Source organism: Amborella trichopoda, chromosome 4 (assembly GCF_054954075.1).
Source record: "Amborella trichopoda isolate Santa Cruz 75 chromosome 4, AtrichopodaSantaCruz75HAP2 v2.0, whole genome shotgun sequence".
Classification (NCBI taxonomy): domain Eukaryota; kingdom Viridiplantae; phylum Streptophyta; class Magnoliopsida; order Amborellales; family Amborellaceae; genus Amborella; species Amborella trichopoda.
The window spans coordinates 36,799,692-36,818,667 of record NC_142339.1 but is presented as its reverse complement, the minus strand read 5'-3'; the positions used below and the strand labels follow the sequence as shown (position 1 = coordinate 36,818,667).

The following is an 18,976-nucleotide window of genomic DNA, read 5'->3' as shown; positions in this document are numbered from 1 at the left end:
AAGGGGTGTTTTTTATATTTTCATAAGGAAATTTTTTTTTTATTTTTGTTAGGTCTAGAAGGAGAGGGGACACCTAAAATTAACTTCTAAAGAAAAGATTAAGAATAAATTAATATTACACATGATATTATGATTGAAGCAAGCTATCACATATATTTTATGTGTGGGTGATGTGGCCTGCAAAAGTTTGGTTTCCCCTCCGTAAATGACTCATGGATCTTATTTTTCATATACACCATATTAATTATTGGATATACAAGTAGTGACTACTGAAAAATCTTACGTAGTTTTCATTGGATTTAGCCCGACATATACATCCTTAGAAGGGAAAGGGGCTGAGGTCGTGCTTTCTATTTCCATACCATTAAAAAATTAAATTCTCAACTATTTCACAAGGGAGCATATCATCTCCATTGATTACCAAAAAAAAAGAGATTGTCTAAAAAAGACCATTTATCTTTTATACATGGAGGTCACAATCATTTTTATTCTTTAAATTTTAAATTGAGTGGTTGTAAGATGATCATTGAATATACAAAATTCTAAAAAAAAAAATATATTCTTAGAACTCGTGACTCACCCCAAGCCCTTCAATATAACTTCGAGTGAAAATGATTGTAACCTCTATGTGCAAAAAAATAAATGGTCTCTTTGTAAACAATCCCAAAAAAAAAAAAATCTTGATAAAAATTTCACCAAGTAAATGAAATAAGGGATCATATCTTTTGCATACTACAAAATTCAGCGAACTCCCTTCATAAAATTCTTTCTCGATTAAGAGAACGAGCACATTGTTTCCTGATTTAGTACTCGTTCACCTCATGTTTTTTTACGTAATCATAATGATATTCAACTTACCTCAAGAAAATGAATGATTAAATTTTTCTCTACCAAGAATATTGTTCTGAGATTGTCTACAAAAAGACTATTTATCTTTACAACATAGAAGTCACAATCATTCTTGCTTCTCAAATTCCACGCCACTTAAGAGTGTTGAAAATGATTGTGACCTCCATATACAAAAGATAAATAATCTTTTTTATAACAATCTCTATTATTTTACATAATCTAAAAACATTATATATTTACTTTTTATAAAAAGAGGTCACAATTATTTACAACCGTTTGATATAAAATCTGATAGCTTGAATGTATCACAAAATACGTGAATTTCTTTTGAAGTTTGAGCTTGGTCGATGAAATAAATGCGCCCATCCAACTTTACATCCTATCACTGTGTACCACTGTGTACCATTATAAAATAGGAGATATAATTATTAATGATAAATAAAAATTTTATCATTTAAATCTCCATTTTGATAGTCCTACGATGGGTGGGTTGTTTTCAAAAAATTTCCTCTATCGATATCAATATTTAATAAAGCATTTAGTGAATGATTAAAAACATACTAACTTTCCAGATCTCATAAAACAACTTGTAACTTGTAAAACAAAATACCAGTTTTCATACAACGGGGTTTCTCTTGTCCTAATATGGTTATAACACATTATTTTGTCGAAAACCAAGCAAACCTGAACCAAGAGATTAAGTTGCAGTAAGCACTATGAAGAGATAAAGAGTAAGAAGCAGTTCTTTCCCTAATTTCAGCAGTTACTTCCCTAATTTTTTATCACAAACAAAATAGATTGGGTACAACAACACAGCCAAGAATATGTAACTAAAACCAACCAAGAAGTGGTGTGGAAACAATAATAAGACCCATTCGGGATGTGAGAACGATCCACATCAAGCTGTCAGTCCAAGTGTAAATTAACACCTCCAGTCTCACTGCTTGTGCAATATCAATGAATCAAAACAGGCTCTTCTCTTCGGCCAAAATCATCCAATCCAACAACCACAACCGCCATCATGAATCAATCCAATCCATCAGGCCTCATCAAAACTGGTTGTTGCTTCTCAATGGAAAGACATAAAGGGAGGGGGAAATTAAAGAAGAAGAGAGTTTCAAGCAGATGAGAGCACTTCGAAATATAAATGTACAAAGACTTCTTGCGATAGATGGATACCGCCTATAGGAAGAGAGAGTTCCATAGCAGCAATCCCAGGAGGATAGCAGACCTAAAATCCACTCTTGGAGGAAGTTGGGGTGCGGCAGAGCCTGCAGTGGCATTCGTCGATGGAGCCAAAGACGTTATGTTTCCAAATGTACCATTCTTACCACCACTGCATAAACCAAAAGCTGAGTTAGAGAGGGAGAGGGAGGCACTTTAAATGGTCAAGTAAAACCGAGGAGAAAAAACAGGCAACTCCTGAAGGATTGAGTCACTAAAATGCAGTAAAGACATTTATACTCTTTACCAATAATCTTAGACTGAGATGCTTATCCTATCATGTTAAACAAAGTCACCTAAACAAATCAGGCATTATGGTGGGGTAACATGGACATAGAATACAAGCATAAGCTGCATAACACTAGAAAATGTGAACGAAAATTGTTTCATGCGGGCTGAACCGCATGACTACATATGCGGTCCAAAAAGTGTAAAGCATCTATCTAAAAGATGGATGCAAGTAGGTGTTCCATCTAAAAACAATGGAAACTAACGGTCCAAATGTTTTCTGACTAAATTTATTATTTCTAGTTTTTAAAATTACTTATTTTTCATATTCAAGATCTCCATGTTAGATATTACATGTCCTTAAAAATTAAGTCCAAAAATCCATCTCAAAAAGAGATTTATTAGTAGGCCTGCATTTCTACATATGCGGGCTTGGCCACATAGAAACCGGGTCCAAATGTGAATGCTATTAGACTTTTCTGATATAGAAGAAAGTCTGATGTGCCTGCGCATATTGGACTTTCTGTTATGTACAAGAAAATCAGATATTGTAAAACATGCTACAAACATCGAATTGCCCCCACCCAACGAATTCCTCCATGGAATGGTTCAAATCACTCACATATTCCTAAGGAAGCGCCCTTGGTTTAATGTTACACTTCAACATCACCATACCACATACATTCTGCAATACATTAATTTCCACACTACATATGTATATACACATATATGCACAAGGAATATCTACACATTTGAACATACAGCAGATCTACATATATGGAAATATAACTATACAAGGCAGTCTATGACCCTACACCTACAGTAAGGGGGTGGCAACAGGACAGGCCTGGGCCTGGGCCGGGCAAGCCCTAGACCTAGCCCGGCCCTGGTCCCTATTGGGCAAGCTTGAGCCCAAACTGGCCAGGAATGGGCCGGCCCAGGCCAAATAAGATAAATGTAACATAAGGAAAATAAGGGCCGGGCCGGGGAGAAATGAGCCAACCCTGGCCTAGGCCTGTCCCAGCCCTATCCTCAGTCTGTTGTCACCTGGCCCTAGCCCGGCCATTGGGCCACATAAACCGGTGCATTGCCAGCCTATGTGCTATATGCATATCTGCACTGATTCTCCACTAATCTCTCCTCCGAATCTAAGTCAAATATAGTTGGTGGGATTGGTCTAAATATCAGGGAAATGACATGGTCTTACCTACTCAAGGGGAACAGAACGACTCTTTTCCTCTATTATAAATTATAAATGACATTAAAACCACCTCATTTCCTTCCCTACTTCTCTCTTGAAAACAACTTGTGTCTTTGCATTGCGAAAGAGGTAAAGAGATTGAAATGGATATTTGAGATGAATCAAGGGCGGATATTGAGTTGGGATTATTGATGAGAGAGAGCAAATACTATGTTTGAAACAGAGAAGAGCGACAGAGAGGACTGTAAATGTAACGGATAGTGAGAAAGAAGGCTTGAGATTAGATCGCAATTAGCGAAGTAGAGACGAGATATTGGGTTGGAAACATGGAATTGATACAGAAAGTCCGATTTGGTTTTGACAATGGAAGGAGAGGAGAGGCGGAAGGTTCAAAAGTAGCTGTTGGTGATTCCTTTCCACCTCCATTCAACACTTCCATCCATCTTGTTTGTGTACGCTCTGTAACTCACTGAAAGTTTTACGAAGAGATTCCAATTTCGAAGAACCAGCCATGCTTATATTCTTGAACAATTATAAAGCAACCAAAATAACCTCTATATTATCCAATTTGGTTTTCTTCTATCTCTGCAACGATAAGCTCAGCTTCACTACAAACATCAAAAACCTAATTAAAGCTTGTTTGCCAAATTTGGAAATCTATTACTTTTGCCATATCTTATGAATGCCAAGTTTTAAGTACTCAAATTGTGATTATTGTCTAGGTGTTATATCTATGATTGGAAGGAGTTTTAGTTAGTCTCAGGGTCAAGAGAGAGAGAGAGAGAGAGAGAGTGGGGGCGTGCATGTGTGCCTGTGGGCAAAGAAAGAGGAGAGTGGGGTTTAATGCTCTCTCTCCAGGAAATGAGAGAGAGGTTCTGATGTAAGGAGAGAGTGTTTGCAATGGAGAGAGAGATGGGTTATGATGTAAAGCGACGGGGTAGGGAGAGACTGTTTGTGAAGAAGAGAGCGACAGGGGGAGAGAAATGAGGTTATTTCCATGTCATTTCTAATTTATAATAGGGCTAAAAGGGCCTTTTCTTTGTACAATGCTGCAACATGGGGCCTGTGAGGAGGGGGGGTTGTGATGTAGAGAGAGAAGGGCAGAGAAAATGAGGCTATTTTTATGTCATTTCCAATTTATAATAAAGAAATTTATAATAAAACAAAAATTGTGTTTTGCTTTGTACAATGGCATGGTTGGGGGAGATAAATGAGGTGAATCTTGTCATTTTTTCATTTGTAAATGGGAAAAAAGTCTTTTTCTTCCTACAATGGTACATTAGTGGTGTATAGGGGTTGGTGGGGAGAAAACATAAGTTGAAAGGGGGGAAAAGGTTTTCTAGTAGACATGAGGGGTCATTTGGTCCCTGAAATAAGGCACCATAAACAGTAGGCTCCACTGCATTATTTATCTTGGACCATTGTTGGGGTGGGGGGGATGGTCCAGGTGCACCTGTAACACATAGGCCATAGCATAATAGCCACATATTAGTTGAGAGAGCTGCTGGAAGCAGATTTCATTGGGCCATCCAAAGCCCAAGCTGTTCTATTATTTCCGAGTTCCAGGTCATGCAAATCAACTGAGGCTGGGAGGTCTCATCACATCCATAGCCCAACCATGCCCCCTTCCCCCCCCCCCCCCCCCCCCTCCCCCAACCCCAAAAAATCCCCGTCCAATTGACTGAACAAATAGGCCTATCGACCATCAAGTGTTAGGAATATACAAGAACAATCCTAACTGCATAGGTTATGGGATGGGATTGGAGTATTGGACAACCGAGTTCACAAAGGCCTAACGTCAGTTAATAAAAACCAAGGAACATTTTTGAGTTGCAACAAAATCTTTGCTTTTGCATGGTCTTGCATGTATATACATATCTTAAGAGAATAGGACTAAGAAGAGTAGAAATAAACGTAGCACAAATAGTCAGGAGGAGGGTGAACCCGAGAATGAACAGGACTAGGAAGGTTAAACTGGAAATTGATTCGAATTGCTTTTGCATACAAATTCGCTATTGTTTGGAAATATGTGAAATCAGTGATGGGATTCAAATCCTAAGACATCCGCTACTATTACTGAGGGCATTTATTATGTTGAATAGAACTTCCATGCGAACTATCGGCATAGTTTTCTGTTCATGAGTGAGGGACATTAGGCCCTAACATGCTTTTATCAATTGGTAATTTCAAATAATAATAAGTGAACAAACAAGTGCCATATGAATAATTTGAGAAAAAAAAAAAAGAACAAAAAGATTAAGCCACAAAAGAATGAATAAGAAGGATATGCCTGAGAAAACAATGACCATGTAAAATCTGTGTTAACAAGCTTTTGAAGCTGCAAATAAGGGCTGATTAAAAATGGTTCATACCTGCCAGGGAAAGAACAGGAATCATGACCTGCAACCATACAAGACGCTATAGTTTAGTTATACTCACTCAAAATTTCTTAACCTCATTAAATGGAACAAAGAAAACTCAAAAATCAGTAGCAAAACCATAACGCATACTAAGAAAGGCAAACAAATATAAATCCAAAGGAAATACTTCAGCAATAAAACAGTGCAGAAGTAAATAACATCTTTACTTGGGTCAGTGGTAGTTACAGTGGCCACCCCTTTGAAATCGCATGTCCCAACAGCCATGCCCATCTTGTGATAGTAAGTATCAAACGCATATGAAGCATGTGACTCCACATTGTCAGGATCATAGCATGGCTGGCCCTGCAGCAGTGGTGTGCAGTCCACCTTCCCAGGTCCGCACGCCCAATCTAATGCAGCCTGCAAAAGCTTCTTATCCGCCCCACTAATCGCAACGCAATAAGTTTGGTTTGTGGTATCATTTGCAAGCACCACCCCCGAATCTGTCAAATGTAGAGTATAAACCGGTGACCCATCAGCGTTAAACAAGCCCCAGTTCTTCTCTGACATAGGCCCCGGCCTCGCATCCTCGTTGTATAGCTCATAAATGTAAGTGCTCACAGGCACACCAGGGTGCTTCGGCGTGCCTGTATTGTTCAATACATGCTTCACTAGATTGCTATTGTATTGGTCAGCATTATCAATTGTGGCATCAGGCTCATTCGAGTCACCCCCTGATGGCCACCCCGATTCCAAAACCACAATCTTAATGTTTGTGAAATTGAAATCCGCAATCGCGAAATATGCAGCATCAATCACAGCATCAAACACATTAGTGTAATGGAGAAGGGTATTCGCGTCAACTGCTTCCTTGTTGGGAGGTAAGGGGCGAAAGAGTGCATAATCAAGCCCTATTATGCCATTGCTTTGCATGTAAACATAGTACGGATACACATTGAGCATGAAGGGTGCCCCAGTCTTTTGGAGGAAGGAGAGCATAGGGACAAGGACCGGGGTCCATGTGCGGTTAAAGAAGGCTTGAGAGGGTGGGAATGAGTCGAGGATGATATCCGACGAGTGTGGCGTCGAAACCTTGACCTGACGATCAAGGTTTGCTGCCACAAGGGCAGAGTGGAGGAAATTCATTGCCGGGACTAGGACAAGGGCGGCATTTGGGATAGAAGTGAGGACTTCTGAACCAACGGCGATGCCGGTGATGTTGGTGGCAGGGAGATAAGCGGCAACATTGCGGGCAACCCAGTTGGCAGCAGTGGCGTTGGACTGACCGACGGCAAGCAGTTGGTTGTTGGGGACAGAAACGACAACACGGATACCCGTGTTGGCAAGGGCGGTGAGCATGGCACGGTCGGCATCGTAAAGACGCGCGTCGTGGATCTGTTGCTTCTTCAAAAGGGCTACCACTTGGGTGGGCGAGGGCATGTTGGTTACATCGGTCCCGACGTTCACACCCACAAATGCTCCTGCAAAGCCATGCGAAAAGAGTGAACATGTAATTGAAAGTAGAAAGTGTTTAACTATAAGGACGATACAACACAGAAAGGGGAATCCGCCATGTGATCTCACTGAGGAGCCAGTGCCGGACTTTGGAGTGGGCCAACAGTTCATCCCTTCTCTTGGTTGGGAAGGATAGATGATAGATGCCTTTGCATAGCATACAAATTATATGTATATACTATAAAATTATGTATATGTATGGCATACTATAGAATTACACGTGGTATAATACACAGATAAGGAGTAAAGATGAAAAATGGAAGAATGGGCCTAAGGCATGGGTGGCAAGGTGCTACAACATGGGTTCCACTCCTACAAGTCCCAAGTTAACATTCAAAAATAAATAAAATAAATAAAATAAAATGTAAAGATTATTAAACTTGGCAAACAATTGAAAAAGCATGCGACCATATAACGACTGGAAATAAAACAGGGGGCAAGGTACTGCAATAGGCAACTGATGCAAATCTTCTGCTAATGTTAAAAATAGGAAGCATGTATAAAAACATCCAAAACAAGGGAAAATTGCGAGGACTAAAAATGAATACTAACTAAACATATGGGAAATTAAACAGAGATACACCAAGTGCATAACTGAAGACACAAGAAAAATTGTCAGTTAATAGAAGAACACTGCTATAGCTAAATGTAGTTATATCAGCCTCACAAGAAGAAACTGAAAATAAAACGAAAATGACCAGCAAAATGCCAAAATTAACCCAAGATTTTTAATAAGAGTTAAGATATAATAATGAAACAGCAAACATATTGCTGATTTTGGTTGGGAAAAGCATATGTCTATCAAAAACAACACCAAACTAAAAACAGTGGAACTAATAAAGCAAAAACCGTTGTATACATATAGATGGTCTTCTTTGACAATGGGCGAGTTATGCTCTTTTACAATGGATAGACTTTGCAACGCTACGTCCTAGACTCAATTCCTACCAAGGGTAGGGGCCCTCTCACCACTACCTCACCCAAAAAAAAAAAAAAACTCTTCTTTTGAGAATGGGGTTGGGGTTGTGGTGGTAGCACCACTTGTGCCCTATCTAAGGTCTAGGCTTCCATTCTCACCTAACACATTCAGAAACCACTAACGATTTCAAAAAAAAAAAGGTACGGGCTCACCATCCCCACTGAATTACCCAAAAAAAAAATAGAACAATGGATAGACTACTAGATTCATGTGCAACATCCCTTGAGTCAGATCAGGACCCACTTCAGTAACTTATGTGTTGGTTAATAGGATCAAGATACACAAGATAGAAACCATAACATAGAAAACATAACATCATATTCCTAGCCAGTGTTTAAAACCCAATCTGACCTACTGAAACCACTCCGCAGCTGAACCAATGTGGATCACTGAACCGGATTCAAACCTACCGGTTCTTTGAGGGAAATTGCTATAGAAAATGAAAAAAGACAAAACAAATAAACCGGTAGGAACCATGCAAGTCCAGTTCTCCACAGGATCCCAACCGGCTTGTGTGGTTCCTATCGGCATCACCGTTTTTTAAAACATTGTTCCTAACAGATAGCAAGTAAGATGTAACAGAATAGGAAATCTTTTTAAATAAAGTACATGCTTATGTATTAGTTATGATGCATGAGGTATCAGACACTAACAACAAAGACTGAAAACCTTTTAGGGTAAACAAAATGGCTCCAGCAATTGACACGCCTTGGTTACACCTCACTAGCTGTTACATATCTACATTTAAGGCTTATATTTGTTTTGAGCATGTTCGTCTATGAAATGGTTAGAGAACAGCCAAAGTGATCTATATCAGGAAGCACAAGTTACCATGTTTTAACACAATTCAAAAGTTTAAAATGTAGCCTTGGAAGCTGCAGAAGAGAAACAATAATCACAAAGTATAAATGACATAAAAAAATGATTTACACTTATTGGAATCCAGGTATACCTCTTGGAGAGACAATTCTTCATCACCACGAATGCATGGATGGGATATCGAAAGAACCTTAATTGCACTAAAAGTACAGACAGTCTCATGGGGAAAGAGCCCATTGGAGATCATTAAGCTTTTGATTCCATAACTGGGAAAAGTAGGAACCTTTATAAAGATAAGAGTCCGGTGTTGTACTAAATGTAAATGTCCATACAAAGTAAGGATGATGAAGCAAGCAGTAAAACATAGAGATCACATGATAAACCTTGGAAAATGAAATAAATTAAAGATCCCAATTCCCAAGTGGCCTCATGATGAAGGACCCTCACACGGGCATGTAAAGCTTCCCTTGGGAGGGGGATCCCCAACAAAACATTTGGTATGAGGGAATGGCATGCTTGATCGAGCTCCACTGAAGGAAACAATAACTCACTGTCAAGATAATATGAAAACAAGTTCAAAGATTATGGTAACAAAATAAGATGAGTAAATCAAGTTAAACCCCTGAGTGTATGAGAGCAAAAGGCATTGCAAAACAAGTACTCGCATGAACCATGAACACAGAGGGCCAGCCACAAAGATTTTTCCTAGTAGAATACTGACCTAAAGGCACAAGGAACCAAGTTCTTTACCTACAAAGTGGTTAGGAATGAATAGAAAAAGGTAAAATGTGAAAGCATGCATGAGCTATGTTTTTGCAGCATAAATGAAAGCTCCACTACCTGACTCTATCCTCTCAGAACTCCTCTACTGACTGACGCCGGTTTAATAGGATTAAGATACAAGTGTAGAAGGGACCAAAATCCTTAAGAATGATCCTGACAGTGAACGTACAGCATGGAGAAAATTGTAGGGGTTGTGATAGTCAGATGGGTTCTATCACTTTGAGACGTTAAGAGGCCAACTTGGCTTGCCTAAAACACAACGGTTGCCATACAAAAACACAATGGTAGTCCGGGCCTTTTATATAATGCTATAAAACCCAGTTTGCAGGAAATGTCAAGTGTTCAAATCTACCTCGTTCAAAACAATCCGACTTACATTGTGTAAAAGAAAGAAAAGAAATCACAAGAAAACTAGAAAATCATGGTTAGAAAAAGAAAATTGTTACTTCAGGAAAATAACAGATTTTTTCTGAAACGGTGACATGGTTAGGGCACATTATGTCAATCTACTTTGCAAGATAGTATCTCAGTACCATCAGATTGAGCTGATTTGGATCTTGTTAGAAAGATATGAATATGTAGTTTCGAAACAGCACATTCAGATATCTTTGAATTCATTTGAGGTACTAAAATTGAGACGGCATGAGGCATTATTTCTAAAATATATCGACCGATTCTGTGCACAGAAAACTTAACTTCCAAAATCTGTGACTTAAATTTGAAAAAATAAATAAAAAATTATGTAAACTGGAATTTAGAATTTAGAGTTTATACTTTATAATTGAAAGAAAGTGTAAAAATAATACATTGGAAATGTCTCGAATAATTCTCCTTTATTTTATTATTATTATTTTTGGGTAGATGAGGTCAACTGTTACAAGATCTTTGACATGATCCCATGACTGACAAGGACAAATTGTTAAAAAGGCTAAGCATTGTATTTTCAATCTAAAATTTTAGAGTTCAATAATCTCCATCATGACAATGATCTAAATTTGGAATTTTACTTTTTCAAAAAATATAAATTCTATTTTTTGAATTCCTTTCCTCACCATCTATTTTAACTTCTAGAGGATATAACATTTTAAGATGGGTGTGGTTTCTATAAGGATGCAACCTTAAACAATCCAATTAAGGTGCACCCCCAAATTTTATCATAACATGTATTTTTGGTAAAAATAATTCTTAGAATTATCTCAAAATCTATTTTCATATGTAATTATAAAATTTTAAACTAAAAAAATGGTTAAAATCAAGCAGATCTATAAACATATGAAAATCTTGAAAATTGATGGTCTAGATAATGTATTGCAAAATGCACTATTTTTGGGACTCAAAATCTTTTTTTTTCTTTCATATTCATATATCTCGATGTCGAGATGATCGATTGGAAGTTTTTTAAACATTAAAACAACCTTTTCTGATGGATTTTTGTGGTGTGCATATGTAGTTCTACATTTTAAAGTTGCAACCGTATATAAACTTTTTCCTTTTAATATGTCCATATTAAAGATGAACATCAGATAGAAAAACGACCGCACGGTAATAAGTGAGTCAGCTGACTCACCAAATCCGTGTCCATATCAACATATATGCAGCATTTAAGGCCCTGGCTTCCACTCTAAATTGCACCAAATATAAACAGCAAGCACTGTAATCAATAATGAATGCCCCACTTTGTTTTATTACTTGTCAAAACAAAACAAAGAAGACCCCACTTTAACCCAAAAAAAAAAAGGTGGGCACATCAATCAAGTAACAACAAAGTGCCATTTCATTAATACTCCTAGTTGAACTGCAACGGTCACATTTAGATAGGTGAGTTGCTCTCTGACAAAGGCATATAATAATGGGGGCATCTTCGTCATTTCAACAGAACATAGGAGCACCAAAAAGAAATCCAATACTCTTTATTATTCTATCATTAAATTCGCATAAGATTATGGAAACAGTAAATAATTAATAAAAAAAATCGACAAAGAGCTCAAAAGAAGACAGGGCACAGAGCCATAAGACAGATGGACAAGTGAATCAAACAGTATGGCCGAGCTTGCGGCGCACGTGCCTACGACGACACGCACGAGGACGAGAGGATTTTGAATCGGGTGGCTGAGATCTGGATTGTGTCAGCACTTCCCATCTGGGCCGTTCATTTATTATAAGTCTAAAAGCCCAGCTTCCTTTTGCAAAATGAATGATGAACCCCATTTCAACCGACTCACCAAATAGGGGTAAAACAGTCATTTACCGAAACATGAGAGTCTGCGAAAAGATAGAAGTCCTTTGACGTTGTTTTTTTTTTTTTTTTTTTTTAATAAAGGGTTTGGAGATGTAGAAATAGTTGACAATCTCAAACTTTCTGGAAAGAAAAAGAAAGCTGTCCAACCTTTTCTCAAATACCGACCCAATCCATGATCATTATTTTGAACCTACTTGGGTGTTACTCAGCCGTGGGATGGGCATGGCCCGGGCGCCCCAGACCGGCCCTAGAAAAGTAGGGCATGGGCCACAAAGGAGTCAGGCCAGGGCCAAGCCATTTCAGGCTGGCCTGGTCCTCTTTTTTTTTTGTTTTTATTTTAAATTTTTATTTTTTTAGCCCGGCTGAACCTTCTTATGAACAGGTCCCTGACGGGCCGGGCCGGTAGTCCCTTACTCATCTTTGTCGAACTGCAAGTGAGGCATTTGAAATCCAATGGTTTTCGTTGGAAAAGCAACTAGAAAAAAATAGAGTAAAAATGAGACCTCTACATTAAATGCAACTCTTGTTCTTTATTCCCAAGAGCTCAGATATCTCTTTTTTGAGAAAAGTCACCAAAAGGAAAAGGTACAACCAGGTCAGATTAGGGTTGTTTAAGTAATTTGAAAAAAAAATTTGGGCCTTTTCGTCCATTTCATTTTTTTAAGAAGCCAGCAGCGCCGGCTCGAGCCGCGCACACCCAAATAGCTTCGAACATAATCAATCTCTAAATCTTCAAAAATAACAGAGAAATGGATTAAAAACTTGTATATAAAACACAAAAACACACAAAAGTGAGGTCTAGCAGTACTCTTTTGACTCTGTGATGACGGCCATCAAAATACTTAGCATCCAAGCTTAATCCAGAAACAAATGCACATAAATGTCTCTAATAACATTTTCCACAAAACCTAATGCAGCAGAGGATCAAGTAGTGAAGCTCATCCATTGAAAGGAAGTACCGTTTTGATACATATGAGAGAAAATAGTGATAGAATGAAGCAGGAATACAAGAGAGAAAGGAATAACAGATTAAAGCCCAAAAGACAAGGGGGATTTACGGAGAGAGAAAGAGAGAGAGAGAGGACCTTCATCAGCAAGGGCAATGACAACCGCAAAGAGTAGGAGCAGCAGAACCGAAGGCGCCATGGCCCTGTGTTTGTGTGCCTTCTGGTACAAATCGAAGTTCAAACAAATCAGCAAAATAAAGAGGGGAATGAATCAGACGGAAACAAGGAGAAGAAGAAGCAGGGGTTTGGGTTAGAAAATGGAAGAAGAAGCTCTGGTTTGGCTTAGAAAAGGGTAGTGAGAGAGTGAGAGTGTGAGAAAGAATCAGGAGAAAGAAACATAAATCCAGAAAGAAGAGGGCGCATTTATTCTGTCAACCATTTCTCACAATATAGATGCCAACGACGACCCAAGACGCCCTTGTCATTTACTTAAATGACAGGACTACCCAAGCATTTCTTTTTAAATTGTTTTGTTAATTTTCACGGTTTTGACTATTTTGCCCTGGTTACACACGTGGGGTTACAATTGTATCCTTGTCATTTCGGAGTTGAGAGTTCCATACGCGGATTTTGTAGTTAATTTAAATTTTAAAATATAATTAAAACCTAAATTTTAAAATATAATTAAAGGGTGTGGTTTGCATAAGGTTGCAACCTCAAACAATCAAATTAAGGCGCATCTCTGAATTTTATCGTAAGATGTAATTTTGGTGTCAAAAATTCTTTGAATTGCCTAAAAATTTATTTTCAACTCTAATTATAATTTTAAACTCAAAAAATAGTTCAAATCAAGTAGATCTATAAACATATTAAAATCTTGAATTTGGATGGTTTAGATAATATGTTGCAAGTGCACTATTTCTAGGACTCCAAATCTTTTTCTTTTTTCATATTCGTACATCTTGATGCCAAGATTATCAATTAAAGGGTTTTTCAACATTAAAACAATATTTTCTGATGAATTTTTGAAATGCAACTTTAATTTTACATTTTAAGGTTGCAACCTTATATAATCTTTTTCCATAATTAAACCCTACGTCTATTATCATATTCAATGTACTATCCGGCCAATTAACCATGTGAGTTGGGTAAAGCACTAGGGAAGAATTTTATAAAAGATTGAAACTTACATGAGATTGTCTCTTCTTATTTTCATGAATTGTATTTGGCCAAGCCTGGCCCTAAGAGTGACAAGGTTGGACCTAGTCTAGGGCCGCTTCAGGGAGCTAGGTTGGGCTTAGGCTGGCATGTAAGGGCTGCTTCAAGAGAGCATAAAACAAGGCTAGGGTTTTTCAAGACACTTTTAGGACCTTTCAAGAGCATACCATAAATGGCACCTCCCTTGGTCAATTAAGGGATGGCCGGATGGGTGTGCCCCTCCCTATGTTCCTTAGGTATATATCACCTATTAGATAGAGAGAGACTAGAGAGATGAGTGACGAGGAGAAAAAATGGTCGAGAGAGGTGGCTCTAGAAGCATAGGGTTTCAAATGTTAGAGACCTCCCCATATATAGCCTCCAAAATGCCTTATCTGGTTATTATTTATCTTGGCTAAGAGGATTTTAGGTAAGTTTTTAGTTAAACAATACAATCAAGTGAAAACTCATCTTGGGGAAGGAACCTTATCCCCTGATTCTATGACCCACGTCCACTTCTAGACACCCTAGAAAATTCATCTTTTCGTTTTGACAGAATTTCCTCTTCTCTCATAAAAAGATTGGAGGAATTAAAAGTCAAAGTGGTTTGGATTTAAAGATTTAAGCCCCAGCTCCCCTGAATAGCCTGATTTTTCCTCCACTACGATAAGGAGCTAAAAGATTCACCACTTTAATGCATATTTCAAAAATTAAAATTTTGGTATCTAACTATATAAAGGCAAGCCCAGATCTATGAATAGAAGATGTACGAGTATCTACAAGACATAAATTATCAACAGGTTCTCCAAGAACATTGAAAATTCATCCGATAGTAGCTTTGCCAACTGGAACACTTAGAGGAACTCCCAAGTCAATCACTTCCATTAGACAGAGACTCATGAGAGTTATGGGGGATTAAGTGTAGAGCAAATGCTCATGGAATCTGGATGATGCATGAGACGGATGGTGATAGAGGCACCGGCATGGACATCCATGTTGTCAGTGTGGATGGTGCGGTGTGAATAGACAAGGGATGATAAAATTGATTGGGTGGTGAGAGTGAAGAGATGGAGTGGAGCGTGAAGAGATGGAGTGGCGAGAGATGGGGAGATGAGGATGAAAAATGGAGTGGCAAGCGGAGAGTGAAGAGAGTGGAGAGGGAGGCCAACGGCTAGATGGAGAGAAGATGAGGAAAGGAGAAACATAGAAGAGAGGGGAAAGAGTGGAGATTGGCGGTCAGGCTGCTGGTCTTGTGAAAGAAGGGGGAAAGAGAATAGAGAGAGAGAGAGAGAGAGAGAGAGAGAAGATTGGGGGGTCTGGTCCCCCTTTTTTGGGCATGGTACCCCTGCCCTAGGGCAGCTTTTGGCCTCAAGTGAGGCGTTTGCCACTAGGCTAGGCCATATCTTCACAATGGACATAGCCTCGTGTCATTTGGACACCGTTTGGGCCTTCAAAAGGCCGTTTGAACGATAATGGCTTTGGGGAATTTTAGCAAGCATGCCTTATTCAAGGGCAAGAATAGTCTTTTGGCGTCTTGCCTTTGACTTTAATGCCCTTCTTCTTTTTCCAAATAATCATTCTTTTCACATGGACTTGATGGGAATAAAGGCATTTTGAGGAATTATGGGAGAAATGACCCATTTTTACTCCTTGCCTATGTATAAAAAGGGGTGAAGGCCCTCATTTTCACCATTCTTCCTCAATTTTTCACTTCTTAGAGAGAGAAAGTAGTGGTGACCACCCCTTTAGAGAGAGAAAGACCAAGCCTTGAGAGTTAGTCAGAATTTTGACTACCCAAGTCCATAGCAAGTTCCTCTCGAGTTCCTGATAGTGGAAAGCCTACCCCATTTCTCTTTCATTTATTTTCATTTAGCATTTTCTTCTTTCTTTCCATGCTTTTGTTCTTTCTTTTGTTGGATGGGAGTTCTTCTTAGGTGTAGTCTAGGCGGGCCCATTAGTCTCACGACCTTTGAATCCTCTGGGGTGACTTTGGCTAGCCAAAAGCCTTTCATGTTGTTAGATCTTCATTTTTCAAGGGAGATGCTACCAAAATTTTGTTGCCCTTCGTTAGGCTTGCCTTTTTATGAATTTCGCAATATAAAACAAACTTGCTCTGACCATTTCTCTTGTATCTTGGGTAGGCAAAGGTGCCAAACAATAGGATAACTCATCGTGCGGCTAGAGCTCTAAGGTGTTTGTGCATGAACCCTCGGTGACCCATTGGGAACTAGGAAAGGGTGTAAATATTGACATCTCCTCTAGTTCGGGTCATTTGATCGGTCTTCCTCCTTGGTTCATTCGAGGGGAAGCTGAGCTTGAGAGGATATGGCTACATTTTCCTTATCAGATTACGGGTTTTACTTTCCTTAGTTTTAATATCCAGAATTTCGAGACTAGGAGCGAGATACACAGAGCCATCTATCATCTCATGGGCCGTGCTTCTTTTCATGAGCTAGCGATGCTCTTTTTCCTTTTGAGGGAGTTAGTGAAGAATCTCATGGAGTTTGGCATTCCAGACATCGGGTCGCTTCAAGAGGAGGTGGTCAAGTTGGCTCGCCAGGCGAGGGAGGTCTTGGAGATAGAAGACTTGGCTTTTGTGGAGAATGCTCCATCTATTGAGCCTTTTCTTAGGTTTTTCTCAGAGCAACCATCTATCATTGCTTACGTCGAGGCAGTAGTCAAGAGATTAAAAATGATTTGGTGGTCCGGAAGTTTCTATCCTTCCTTTGAAGAGCATTTTTCCAAGATTGGGAAGGAGATGGCTCGTGCTAATATTTCACTCCTTGATAATGAGAGTGATATGCTTACTCTCGAGATACATATAGGTCAGACTGAAGCTTTGTTAATCTTGGCCAGGGAAGAGATGAGAGATTCTTCGTCTTCCAAACTTGAGTAAGGCGAATTCCCTCCTTTGGTGAGGCATGCAGGCCTTCTTAAAGTATCAGAATTAAGGGACAAACTGAGGATAATACAATGAGTTTTCTCCAAGCTTGGCGGCAGGAAGGAATAGATTTTTTACTACCTTCTCCCCTTCTGTTTTTTATGCTTTTGTGTTTTGAGGACTTGAGCGACCTTCTTAAAGTGTCAGAATTAAGGGACAGACTGAGGATAATACAACGAGTTTTCTCCAAGCTTGGTGGCAGGAAAGAATATATTTTTTAGTACCTTCTCCCCTTCTGTTTTTTATGCTTTTGTGTTTTGAGGACTTGAGCCATGTGATGCATTTACTTTCTGTTTGGAATGACTTCTTCTTTTCTTTTTGTTATGTAAAGCCCTTAAGCCATGACATGTAATTTCCCTTTTTGCTTAGGAATCAATGCACTTTCTTTTCTCTTACCTTGATTGTCTCCTTTGCTTGTGGCTGATAATAATGAAAGATTATATCGACGACGTTCTAATCAAATCAAAGACTAGATCTGAAGATTTCACTAACCTGAGAATAATTTTCAACAAACTCTAAAAGGATTAACTCAAATTGAAGTCGCAAAAATGTGCATTTGGAGTTGAATTCGGCAAATTGTTAGGCTTCATAGTGAGCCAATGGGGCATCGAGGTGGACCCTGCAAAAATTTTAGCCATCATCGAAATGCCTCCTCCCCAGAATATCAAAGAAATTCATGGGCTTCAAGGTCATCTCTCAATTGGTGGACAAGTGTGCACCATTCAATAGGTTACTTAAAAATGATATACCATTCATATGGGATGAGGAGTGTCAAAAGGCTTTTGACCGGATCAATGAATATTTGACTATGCCTTCCATCCTTAGTCCACCAAATCTCGACAAACCCTTATTCATTTACCTTGCAATAAAAGACAAGACTATGAGGGCTATGTTCGGGCAATATGACGACCAAGGAAGGGAAAATAACATTTATTATATTAGTAAAACTATGGTTGATTATGAAACAAGGTACACGGACATGGAAAAGCATTGTCTGTTACTTGTGTGGGCTACACAAAAGCTGAAACACGACGTCTTGTCTCATACTGTTAACCTTATTTAGAAAATAGACCCACTCAAGTACTTACATAAGAGACCGGTTCTTAATGGATGATTGGCAAAGTGGAGAATGCTATTAATTAAGTTCGACATCGAGTATGTGACATAAAAATCATTTAAAGGACAAGCCATAGCTGACCACTTACCCAAGCAGGCATTACCTAATAACATTATTGTTAACACAGATCTCCCAGACAAGGATCTCTTCACAATTGAATATCCAACTTGGGAGCTATACTTTAATGGTGCATGAAATGAGTATGGGGCATGTGTACGAATCATATTATGCCCACCCGAAAGAATCATGATGCTGACAGCTATAAGCCTGGACTTTCCATGTACCTTCCCTAATCAAGAGTATGAGGCTCTAGTAGCTGGAATCGAGAATGCCATTGCAATGGGGATTCAACAATTGCGGGTCATAAACAAATCCCTCCTTAGTATCAGCCAAGTCAAGCGGAAATAGAAAGTCAAAGACAAAAAATTACGACCTTACCAAAATAAATTTGATAGCATGATTAGAGTTTTTAAACAAACAACTTCCCGATATGTAGCTAGGGAAAACAATCACTTCGACAACACCTTAGCCACCCTCGCGTCAATGGTGGATATCCCTAAAGAGGTTACTATACAAC

The 18,976-nt window shown here is 38.8% G+C and overlaps 1 protein-coding gene across 1 annotated transcript; it reads right to left on the bottom strand.

Annotated features, from left to right (window-relative positions):
- Nucleotides 1–1,594: 1,594 nt before the first annotated feature.
- On the bottom strand, nucleotides 1,595–13,605 carry LOC18423853 (O-Glycosyl hydrolases family 17 protein). The gene is made up of 4 exons (XM_011629878.3): nucleotides 13,283–13,605; nucleotides 6,090–7,343; nucleotides 5,875–5,902; nucleotides 1,595–2,185 (listed from the first exon to the last, which is right to left on the bottom strand). Exons 1-4 carry the CDS (start codon nucleotides 13,341–13,343, stop codon nucleotides 2,032–2,034), a joined length of 1,497 nt encoding a protein of 498 aa, XP_011628180.1. The 5' UTR covers nucleotides 13,344–13,605; the 3' UTR covers nucleotides 1,595–2,031.
- Between the last annotated feature and the right edge of the window lie 5,371 nt (nucleotides 13,606–18,976).